At 51.0% G+C, this 11546-nt stretch overlaps 1 protein-coding gene across 4 annotated transcripts in view; it reads right to left on the reverse strand.

The window, feature by feature from the left end:
• Positions 1-11546, reverse strand: part of SPI1 (Spi-1 proto-oncogene) — a 33739-nt gene that overhangs the window by 5674 nt on the left and 16519 nt on the right. For 2 of the 4 annotated variants that reach the window (XM_029208983.1, XM_029208986.1), the window contains one exon: positions 7637-7733. In XM_029208983.1, the coding sequence (XP_029064816.1) occupies positions 7637-7733 (97 nt within the window). Of the gene's footprint in view, positions 1-7636; positions 7737-10073; positions 10354-11546 lie in introns of those variants that run through there. The other 2 variants (XM_029208985.1, XM_029208984.1) reach the window with 2 other exon arrangements.

Consider the following 11546-nt stretch of genomic DNA (forward strand, 5'->3'; position numbering starts at 1 on the left):
TCCATCCGTCCTTCCACCCATCCATCCATCCACCCATCCATCCGTCCATCCACTCATCCATCCTTCCACGCATCCATCCGTCCTTCCACCCATCCATCATCCATCCATTATCCATCCATCTATCCTTCCATCCATCATTGAACCTTCATTCATCCAGCCAACAATTACCCATTTACCAAAATCTTTCACTTTCTCCCTGTAAACCAGCTCCCAATCTGGGACCAAAGTCCTGCCCACACATTCCTATTCTAACTCAGTTTTTTGGTGTCACTAATACCTGCATGTCACTAGGACAAAAATAAAATGATATTTAAAACAACCCCCTGCCCCCCTCCCTGCCACACACACAAAATTCAAGACTTAAGTGTCATTCAGTTGACCTTTTCTCCTCAGAGCAGAAACCCCAGCCTGAAGCCAGGACTCACCCCAGGGAAGGAGAAGTAAGATCAAGATAAGAGAAGGAAGATGAGGAATTAAGAAAGCGAGGGATGAAAAGAAAACCTTCACAGGAAATCACGGACCAGTGGACGAGGGCTCCTTAAGCCCAGCCCTCCTGCAAATTGTTCAGATATGGAAACTGAGGGCCAGAGAGCAGAGAGTTCCGGGTCTCATGTTTCTTGTTACTTTCTACATCGTATCCTAACTATTAAGGTTTTAGTTATTTCCCTTGTTACAAAGATATAGGACCTGTGTTTTATTCACTCTACAGCACGTAGCAATGTGCCTGGCATGTAAAAGATGCTTAGCATATACTTATTAGATGTATAAATCAGTGGGAGATGCATGGAGGGTTTGGTAGGGGGAAGGAAGAACACTTGGAAAGGTGAATGAATGGATGATTAGATGAATATGTGAATAAATTGGTGGATGGTCTGTTGTATGAAAAGATGAATAAGTGTTTGGAAAGATAGAAGGACAAGAGAAGGGTCATACTTTGGAACTCCATTTCCTTCAACAATCCCACTGCAAATAGCAAATCCTATCACACCCATTAGTATGGCTACTATCAGAAAACAGAACAACAAGGACCTACTGTATAGTGCAGAGAATTATATTCAATATCTTGTAATAACCTATAATGGAAAAGAATCTGAAGAAGAATAGATATAACTCAGTGAATCACTTTGTTGTACACCTGAAACTAACACAACATTGTAAATTAACTATACTTCAATTTAAAAAATGGTTAAAAAAACAGAAAATAACAAGTGTTGGCAAGGATGTGGAGAAATGGAATCCCTGTGCAGTGTTGGTAGGAATGTAAAATGGTGCAGCCACTATGGAAAACAGTATGGTGGGTCCTCAAAAAATTAAAAATAGAATTACCTTATAATCCAACAGTTCCACTTCTGGGTATATATCCCAAAAGAATTGAAAGCAGGATCTCAAAAAGTTATTTTTATACCCATGTTCACAGCAGCATTGTTCACAATAGCCAAAAGGTAGAAGCAAGTCATGTGTCCATCAAGAGATGGATGGATAAACAAAATGTGGTATAAACGTACGATGGAATATCATCCAGCTTTTAAAAGGAAGGAAATTCTGACCTATGCTGCAATGTCGATGAACCTTGAGGATATTATATGCTGAGTAAAATAAGCCAGTCACAAAAAGAGAGATACTGCATGATTCCATGAATATGAGGTAGTTACTGTAGTCAAGTTCATAGACACAGAAAGTAGAATGGTGGTTGCCAGGGTCTGAGGGGAGGGGGCAATGGGGAGTTATTGTCTAATTGGTACAGAGTGTCAGTTTTGCAAGATGAAAAGAGTTCTGGAGATGGATGGTGGTGACGGTTGCACAACACAACAATATGAATGTTTTTAATGCCACTGAACTGTACATTTGAAAATGGTTAAGATAGTAAATTTTACGTTATGTGCATTTTATCACAGTTTAAAAATAATAATAATAAGTAGCAAATTCTGTGAGCTCTACCTTCAGAATCTATCCTAAATCTGTCTGCTCCTTTCCTTTTTTTCCTTTTCTTTTTTTTTTGGCCACACTGTGCAGCTTGTGGGATTTTAGTTCCCCAACCAGGGATCGAACCTGGGCTCTCAGCAGCGAGAGCACAGAGTCCTAACCACTGGACCGCCAGGGAAGTCCCTGTCTGCTCCTTTCTGTCTCTCTCGCCACCACCCTTGTCCAAGCCACCGTCATCTCTCGCCTGGATTATTCCAGTGGTTTTCTACTGTGCTTTCCCCCCGTTCTTATTCTTGTCTCCTCTCCATCTACTCTCTACACAGCAGCCAGAGTGATCTTTTTAAAAGCTTATTCAGTGGAACCACTAGGTATTGGGAGAAGATACTGAAAACTTCCAGAGAGACAAAACAAAACCAAACAGAAAAAAAAAAACAAAACCAAAAAACAAAAAAAAACACCAAAAATGGTTACATTCAAAAAGAGGACATAGAATGACATCAGATTTCCTAAGAAAAACTCTAGTAACCAGAGGACAGTAGAGAAATGCTTTCAATTTCAGTGAGAAAAAAAATGATTTTCAACTTATATTTCTGTACACAGCCAAACTACTGTTAATCAAGTGAGAGCATAAAGACACCAGGTAAAACAAACAAGAACAAAACCTTACCTCCCATACATCCTTTCTTAGGAGAGTATAATGAGAAGAGTAATAAATCCTTATATAGTGTTCACTGTTCTAAGCATTTAAACTGTAGTAACTCATTCCTTCCTTACAGCAATCCTGTGAAGTAGGTATCATTAAGAAGAAGTTGAAGGACTTCCCTGGTGGTGCAGTGGTTAAGAATCCGCCTGCCAATGCAGGGGACATGGGTTCGAGCCCTGGTCCGGGAAGATCCCACGTGCCGCGGAGCAACTACGCCCGTACGCCACAACTACTGAGCCTGTGCCCTAGAGCCCGTGAGCCACAACTACTGAGTCCGTGTGCCACAACTACTGAAGCCTGTGCGCCTAGAGCCGGAGCTCCGCAACAAGAGAAGCCACTGGAATGAGAAGCCTGGCCACCACAATGAAGAGTAGCCCCCCTCACGGCAACTAGAGAAAGCCCACGCCCAGCAATGAAGACCCAACCCAGCCAAAAATAAATAAATAAATTTATAAAAAGAAAGAAGAAGTTGAGGCACAGAGGGGTGAGATGTCTTGCCCGAGGTCACCCCACCCAGTAGTGAGGAGTTGGGGTGTGACTCCCAGCAGCCTGGTTGCAGCGTGAGGGCTCCATATCCCTGCTACACTGACCCTCAGAAACACAGCGACGAGAAAGTACAGGTAATCAAAGTACGCCATGTGGCTCAGCTGTGAGTAATATTCACATGGTCCTAATAACGGAAAATTCAGATACTGATTTAACAAAAGTTAGAATACAGAGGAAGACAAACACTGTATGATCTCACTTACAGGTGGAATCTAAAGGAAAGCTAAATTCAGAAAAAGAGATCAGATTTGTGGTTGCCAGAAGTAGTGGTGGGGAGAGGGACAGGGGAAATTGGGTGATGGTGGTCTAAGGTACAAAATTCCAGGTGTAAGATAAATAACTCCTGGGGATGTTATGTACACGATGACTATAGTTAACACTGCTGTGTGGCAACTTCGAAAGTCAAGAGAGTTTTGCCTAAAAGTTCTCATTACAAGGGGAAAAAAATTCTTTTGTAAGTATATGAGGTGATGGATGTTAACTAAACTTATGTGGTAATCATTTCACAATGTACACGTGTGTGAGGTCATTATGCTGTCACACCTTAAACTTATACACTTATGTTGTATGCCCATTACAGCAATAAAATGAAAAAGAAGGGAAAAAGTTACTATAAGTATCTTGGTATATGTGGAGAAGTGTGAGTGTGAGTGTGTGTGTGTGTGTTATAAATACCTAGAAAGTCAAGTTCTCATCTTTCATAGTACAAGTGAACAGATGCCTCAAAGTAAAAACTCAAGCTAGATTCATCTCCACCTAGCCTATAGAAAGTACTCAATAAATGTATGTGAATGAATAAATAAATGCTGTTCTAAGTCTCTATTTCAAATCTTCATATATACACTTACATAGCCCTGTAATAGAAAGACTGGAGAAATAGCTTTCATCTGCCCCTGGTTGCTGTGTGTGCCATGGAGGAGTGACTATGATAAGTTAATGTAAAAAGCAGCAGACCACAGAACAGTATGATACTACAGCCCACTTCTGAACGGATAGAACCTGCACATGTGGACGTATACACTTACAAACATACAGGATTATACATGTCAAATAAAATGTCTGCAAGGATAGACCAAGGTGCTGTCAGGGAAGAACAAGAACGGGAAGAGGCTAATATGTCACTTGCTATGCTGTTGTATTTTTAAATTGTTTGCAATGGGTATTTCTTGTTTTAATAATTAAAATTAAACACTTACAATTTATTTAGATTTTTACCACACACACACACACACACACACACACACACAAAGATTATTCAGATCATGTCATTTCCCTGCTCAGAACCCTCCAATGGCTTCCCATTAGATGCACGATAAAACCCAAACTTCTGCCACGGCCATCACGCCCTGGGTGATCTGCCCCCTGCAGACCCCTCTGGCTTCATTTTGTTTCTGCCCCCCTGTGCTCACCGGCCACTCTGGTCCCTGGGGGAGGTCCCTCCTGCTCTTGCACTTGCTGTTCTTTCTCCCTAGAACACCTGTCCCTACCTGCCTTGACATTCATGTTCCTTCCCTGCACTCAGATTTCCACTCAGCTGCCACCCCCTCAGAGGCCTTCCTTGACCACCCAGTTAAAGTGTCCCCCACCTAGACACTCCGAATCACGTTACTCTACTTTCCATAGGACTTATTAGTACATGTCTGTTAGTTTGATTTTTCACTGTCTCTCTCCCTCACTGGACTGTAAGCTCTACAAGGGCAGTGGCCTTGCCCGGCCTGCTCATCATGGAACCTTCAGTGCCTAGAACAGTTTCTGGCAAATGGCATATAATCAGAGGTTATTTGGTGGATGGACAAATGAGGGGATGAGTGGACAAGTGGATTGGACAATAAGTGTTGGAAGGATGGGTGGGTGGCTGGTGGGTGGGAGGGGAGTGGATGGATGGATGAGTGGGTGCCTGGCTGGCTGTCATCTGGGCCGTTGGAAAATGACCCACTTGATCTGTCACAGAACCTTCTGTGCTTCTCTACTCTCTCAGCTGCTTCATCCCTTCCGCCTGGGGGGATTCAGTAAAGCTAACATACTATGTCCTGAAAGTTTACTGGGCCTTGTACTCAGTATACTACCTCATATATTGCATGTGTTAACCTCATTTAATCATTGCAACTCTGTGGAGTGTTTTCATGCCCTCAGTTTTATAGATGAAGAAACAGGGGCTTAGAGGGGTTAAGTCACTTGCTCCAAGGTTACACACTAGTGAGTGATGGAGCCAGGACTAGACCCAGGTCTGGCTCCAGTGCCTTTTCACTAAGCCCCAGCACCTAAAAATACAGATGCAGAGGACATGCAGGAACAGGTGGAAGAATGTGCGGGTGTCTCTACTCTTGAGTCTTCAGAGAATACCTTGCAACAGATATTAAGAAGGGACAGAACAGATGGCCCGGTGGGCCGTGATGGCAGGGGTGTGGCGGGGAGGCGGGGGTTGTGAATAGGGACCAGAACACCTGGGCACACTGGAGGAGTCTATGAAGGGTTTGGGTCTGAAGGACCCAAATGGGGAGCTCACACATCCAATTAGGAGTCATTCCTAGAGCCCCACCCCAGATATAAGGGATCTGCCTGATCACTGAGCCAGGAAAGCACTGGCTTTCTCTAAAGCTCTCACTCCATCAGCCCACCCCAGGCCTAGCTGGTTTCTAGATATATAAACCCATAGCACACCCATATCACAGAAGGAGAAAATGAGGCTTCAACAGACCCAAAAGAAATGCACCCAAACCCAGTGAAACCGCGAAGGGGGTCAGGCCAGAGGAGAAAGGATCCCTAATGCTGGAAGGGGTCAGAAGTAGCCCTGAGCTTGCTGGGACCCGAGCTGTCCTGCTGCCTGAAGCCACCAGGGGGCGCCAGTCCTCAAACAGGGACTTTCTCTGGTCCCGAACTGCTTGGTGGAAGGGTGTGTGCGCAGGTCTCTGGATCAGGGAGACCCAGCCCTTGACCCTGGCAGCGGGGGGATCTGGGGATAGAGTTAGATGAGGGACACTCTCTAAATTGTCTGGATTTTCCACAGAGAGGATGCATTTCTTGTAGAATTATAAACAAGCTTAAACGGATGAGAAAAAGGGTATTCTTAAAGACTTTCTAGCCCTAGAGCTCTGAAAGAAGCCTGTTGTGTTCCCATATATGACCTTGAAGTACATCCACCACCTACTCCCAAGGCACGGCTTCTAGGTATAGTCTTTATAGTAGTTGTCAGGTGTGAGTTCCAGTTGAAACTGTTCGCAAGGTTTGGCATCTGGATGTGAGGGCCCTAAATAAGGACTCACCACAAATGGCATCTCTGGGTGTGGCCGTCAGGTTTAAACGGCCATAGATGTGCCAGCAGAATGGAGGTGTGAATGGCTCCCAGGTGTGGCCCTCAGGTGTGAAACCTTCCTCAGCTGTGGCACATAGCACGCCTGTCCCTCTGGGACTGCAGGAACCCCAGTGTCTGGCCTGCCCAGGTCTCAGACTCCCTGAAGAATCCTCCAGTGAAGACCCATTAACTGGGCCACCTGGCCTTTGGTTCAGAGATGTCTCATCACTATACCAAGATCCACCTCAGGTAACCTCTCTTATCTCCCTGCCCAGGTCCCAGGCGTTGAAGGCCTCTCTCTCCTCCCCTGAATTTGCTTCAGGATCAAGGCTGGGCCTTGGGGGAGCACAGTTAGGCCCAGATGGAAAACGCCCCTGGCCTAGGCCCCATCCTCGCCCCCGCCCCGAACAGACTGGGGTCTTCAGCCCCTACTGAATGAGGGAGTCCTCAGAGCCTTTCCTTCAGCTCAGCAGCTCTCACATAGGAGCGGTTCTGCCCCCCCCCAGGGGACACTTGGCAATGCTGGAGACATTTTTCATTGTCGTGATTGGCAGTACTGCTGGCATCTAGTGGGTGGAAGCCAGGGATGCTGCCAGATATCCTACAATGCACAAGACAGGCCTCACAACATAGCATTATCCAGCCCAAATGTCAATAGACAAATTCTGCTAGCCACACACAGCAGGGAGCGGGGCTGCCCCAGCAAGGAGATGAGGGGGTAGTGTGTGTATGTGAGACAAGAACGGAGAGGAAGATGGGGGAATTGGGGGAGGGGAAGGTGAAAAAGCACTGGACCTGGAGCAGACCGACAGAGCTGGATCCCACTGACCGGCTGTGCCACCTTGTACAAGTCCCGTAGCCGCTTAGCTTGTTTCCTCATGTGTAAAAATGCCAAAAGGGTTGGACAAGGAGATAAATGTGGAAGAAGCTAACCCCTGGATACACCAAGGATGCTCCATAAATGCAGGCTGGGGGTGTGGGGTGTTGGGAAGCAGGAGTGTCGGGGGTCAGGATAGTGAATTCACATCCCCAAGAGCTAACTGGATCTGATTCTCAGAGTTCCAAAGAAGCCCTGGGAATGAGGCTTCTTTCCCTTCTCCCCGGAACCCAGCCGTGCTTGGGCACGCAGGCCAGGCTGGGGAAGTGGGGCTGGGCCGGGGCCCGGTACTCACCGCTGTGGCTCTCTCCATCACTGCTGAGATAGGGATAATACTCGTGCGTTTGGCGTTGGTAGAGATCCGTGTCATAGGGAACTAGATCTTCCGATGGCTGCTGAGAGAGGAGGGTGTCAGGGCTGGGAATGTGGCCGGGAGACCATCTGTATCAGGCTTACAGCCCTCTCTCTGCTTGGAACTGGGAGAGGCCACAGAGAGTGGAAGAGGGGGACCCAGGGGAGCAAGAGCCTTGGCTCCTGCAGAAAGGGGGTGACAGGGACCCTGGAGGTCAGAGGTCAAAAGAGGACCAGGTCTGAGAGGACAGCCCAGCTGCTCCCCGTCACCTCACACTCATACTCACATTCCAGCGTGTGCCCGGATCCCAGCCTCACACACGCACACTCTCACGGTCACACTGATATGCCTACACCCCCCAAACACATACATACTCCCCGTGACATACTTCTACCCACACTCCCACATGTGAACTCTCACCCCCTCGTCCACTCACAGCCCTCACACTCGCTCTCGGGGGCACTCACACTTACACATGCTTGTCGTCACACACACACACCCCATTATGCACCCGCCTGTAGGCACACACAGCGTCACTGGGATTAACGCACATATCCACCCACTTGCCTGCAAGTGCATTAACCCACACACTCATACCCACACCCTTCCTCGGTCACTCTCACTCCACCTACACACTCACCCCACGGCACACACGCTTGTCCTCCTGCTACAGCCCTGCCCTGACACCCACTCTCTCTCTTAGCCGGTGCCCAGGGCCACCACCATTAGCAGTGGCCGTTCACACTGATGGATTTTACAGGACTCACCCAGGCAGGGGCAGGTTTGGGGGCCTCTCCCTCCTCCCCCCTCCTCCTGACACCCTCCCTGGGATGCTCCCTGGTCTTCCTCCCACCCACCCACCCCACTGGCATAGGGAATGCACACCCGGAGGCTTCCCAGCAGTCATCAGGCCTTTCCTCCCCCACACAGTGTGTGCCCGAGGATTGCACAACAGTAACTCCGGCCCTCAGGGCTTGGTTCGGCAACCAGGGCTGCCTTGGTAGCCCACCCTCCAAGGACCCACTCTGAGTAGCCCCTGGGCTGGGGCGAGGTGTGGGAGCCCAAGGGGATGTGCCTCCTGCCCCGCTCTAGCTGGAGTTCAGGGATTCAGAGGTCAAGGGTCAGAGACAGGGTGGCCGAACCCCAGGGCCTGTGGCTTTCTGGAGGCAGGGCTGGCTCTCCTCGGGACCACCTCTGTCACCACTGCCGGCCCCCAGGTCGGGGGAGGGTGGGCCAGGGCCAGGTGCAGACGGGCTGGCTGGTTCTGAGTCCGGCCCAGGGAGGAGCCTGGCACTGGGCTTGGAGGCAGCGCAACCCCACAGCGGGATGTCAAGCCCGGGGTGCCTCCCCCAGGCTCTGAGGCCCGACTGGGGTGGGGCGGGGGGAAGGGAGCTGCCTCCAGGCCGGGAAAGCTGAGTCAGGTGGGCAGGTCCTGCCAAGCCCTTCCCGTCTCCCCCCAGGGCTCCCCACCCCTGCTGAGTTGGGACAGGGTGGGAAAAGGGAGAGGGGTCCTCTCAGAGGGCCTGGGTCTGACACCTGCCGAAGGCTGCAACTGTCACTGAGGGCAGCATCAGAGGGGGTCTGCCCCAGACGGCTGCCCTTCCCTCCCCGGGGTCCCCCGGGACTCCTGCTTCTTCACCTCCAGCCTCAGCCCTGCCCCCACTCCAGGCTCCCCCCTTGACCTCCCGCAGCTCCCACCCCAGCCCCAATCTCAGCCCCGGGGTGTCCCCAGCACCAGCCCCTGCCCTCCACTCCCTGATCCTCAGCCAGAGCCCACCCCTAACTGCGTGGCTAGTCTCTGCTCCCCTCACTGCTCCGGCCCAGCGCCTGCCCCGACCCCTGCCTCTGCCACTCAGGGCCCAGGGCCCAAGCCCCAGACCCTTGGGTCAACAACCGTGTCCTCTGTACCAGGCCCCAGGCTGGCTGGTGGGGACCCAGGCTTAAGGCAGCCTCAGTCTCCAGAAGCACCCAGGCCACCTCTGGCCTCTTGCCGCCTGCCCTCAAGCCTGTACCGTCCTGGGGACTGGCATCCCCCCCCACACCAGTCTCCCCATTTCCTCTGCCACCACCTCCCTGCCGCCACCCTCACCATCCTCAGCCCAGCACCCTGCCGTGGAGCTCTGGCCTGCCACCCAAGCCCCATCTATAAATAACCGTTCAGGCCCCACCGATCACAGCTCCACCATGGGCTCAGCCCTCAGCCCGCCAGGGCACGCTCCGAGAAAGCCAATGGCCCCCTTGCTGGGTCTCAGGCCGGGAGCTCCAGGGAGGAAACACCAACTTCCCACTGATAGTGGGAGGGCAGCCGGCGGGCTGGCAGGCAGGCGGGTGGGCGTCCGAGGGCCACAGGTTGGGCTGGTGGAGGAGCCCCAATACTCACAGGGGGGACGAGGGGAAACCCTTCCATTTTGCACGCCTGTAACATCCAGCCGAGCTCCGAGCCGGTCAGGTCCCCTGCCTTGGTGGGGGCCAGTGCGGAGCCCCTGGGGATGGGGCGCCCCGTCGGGGGCTGGACGGACTCAGGGCGGGTACAGGGCTCAGGCCTGCCCCTTGAGCTACAGGAGCCCTGGGTGAGCCCCCTCCCTTGACATTGCAGGGCCAGCGCAAGTTCCTGATTTTATCGAAGGCCTGCCACTGGGAGATAGTCCCCTTGGGGTGACATCACCACCCCAGCCCGTTTGCATAAATCTCTTGCGCTACAGGAAGTCTCTGGCCGGCTGGGGCAGGTGGTGCTCCAGGGGCTGGCCTGGGAGGCCATGGGGGCCAGGCCCCCTGCCCAGAGGAAGCTGGGACTGTGAGGGGCGGCCTTGAGGGCTAGGGTGGGAGGAAGAGTGGGAGGGAGGAAGGCTGCCTCCACCACCGGAGGCCTTTCCTGCGCCTGGGCCCTGCAGAGGCTCTCTAACCTCTAACCCCTAACCCCACAAATACCTGCTTCTATTGAGACCCCGATGTGGCCAACAGTCACTTCCTTGGGGTCAGAGCTGTTAAGGGTGGGTGGCCTCTTGCGGTCTCTGCTTTCTGGGGTCAGCCTGGTTGTCTGAGGGCTCTGATCCAGCAGCGTGCCAGGCCTGGCTCTTCCTGGGCCCGTAGGACCCCAACCCCTGGGTTCTATCCAGCCTGGGGCTGGGCTCCCGGGCAGGGTCCTCAGCACAGCGCTGCTTTCCCCTTCCCTCCACTAGCTTCCCTTCCACCAGAAGGGTTCTTACACCCTCCCCTCCCAGATTCCTAAGGACCACCGCTCCTTCCAAATCCCTAGGTGCTCTACTCCCAGCCTAGATTTCTCAGTGTCCCCTCCCCTTAACAATGCCTTAATATCAATCTAGTCTTCCAAGTTTACAAACTTTTCCTGTCTGTCCATCCATTCATCTATTTTCCCATCCATTTGTTTATCTGTCTGTTTGTCGATCCATCTATCCACCCACAAAGCCAGTCATACATTTGTCTACCAGTTTATCCAACTGTGCATTTGTTCATCCATTTATCTGTTAGTCTGTCATCCACCCACCCATTTGTTTATCTACTTGTCCAAGTAGCCATCTATATGTTCATATGTCAGCCCATCCATCTGTTATTCACCCACATTTCCATCTGTTTATCCACTTGATGTTCAGCTATCAATCTGTTCATCCATTGGTCCTTTTCATCCCCCTATCCATCCATCCATCCATCCATCCATCCATCCATCCATCCACTCATCCATCCATCCACTCATCCATCCACTCATCCATCCGTCCATCCATCCATCCACTCATCCATCCATCCATCCATCCATCCACTCATCCATCCATCCATCCATCCATCCACTCATCCATCCATCCATTCATCCATCCACTCATCCATCCATCCATTCATC

The sequence above is a fragment of the Monodon monoceros genome, unplaced genomic scaffold (assembly GCF_005190385.1).
Source record: "Monodon monoceros isolate NGI ecotype Baffin Bay Population unplaced genomic scaffold, NGI_Narwhal_1 Super_Scaffold_7, whole genome shotgun sequence".
Taxonomy (NCBI): Eukaryota; Metazoa; Chordata; class Mammalia; order Artiodactyla; family Monodontidae; genus Monodon; species Monodon monoceros.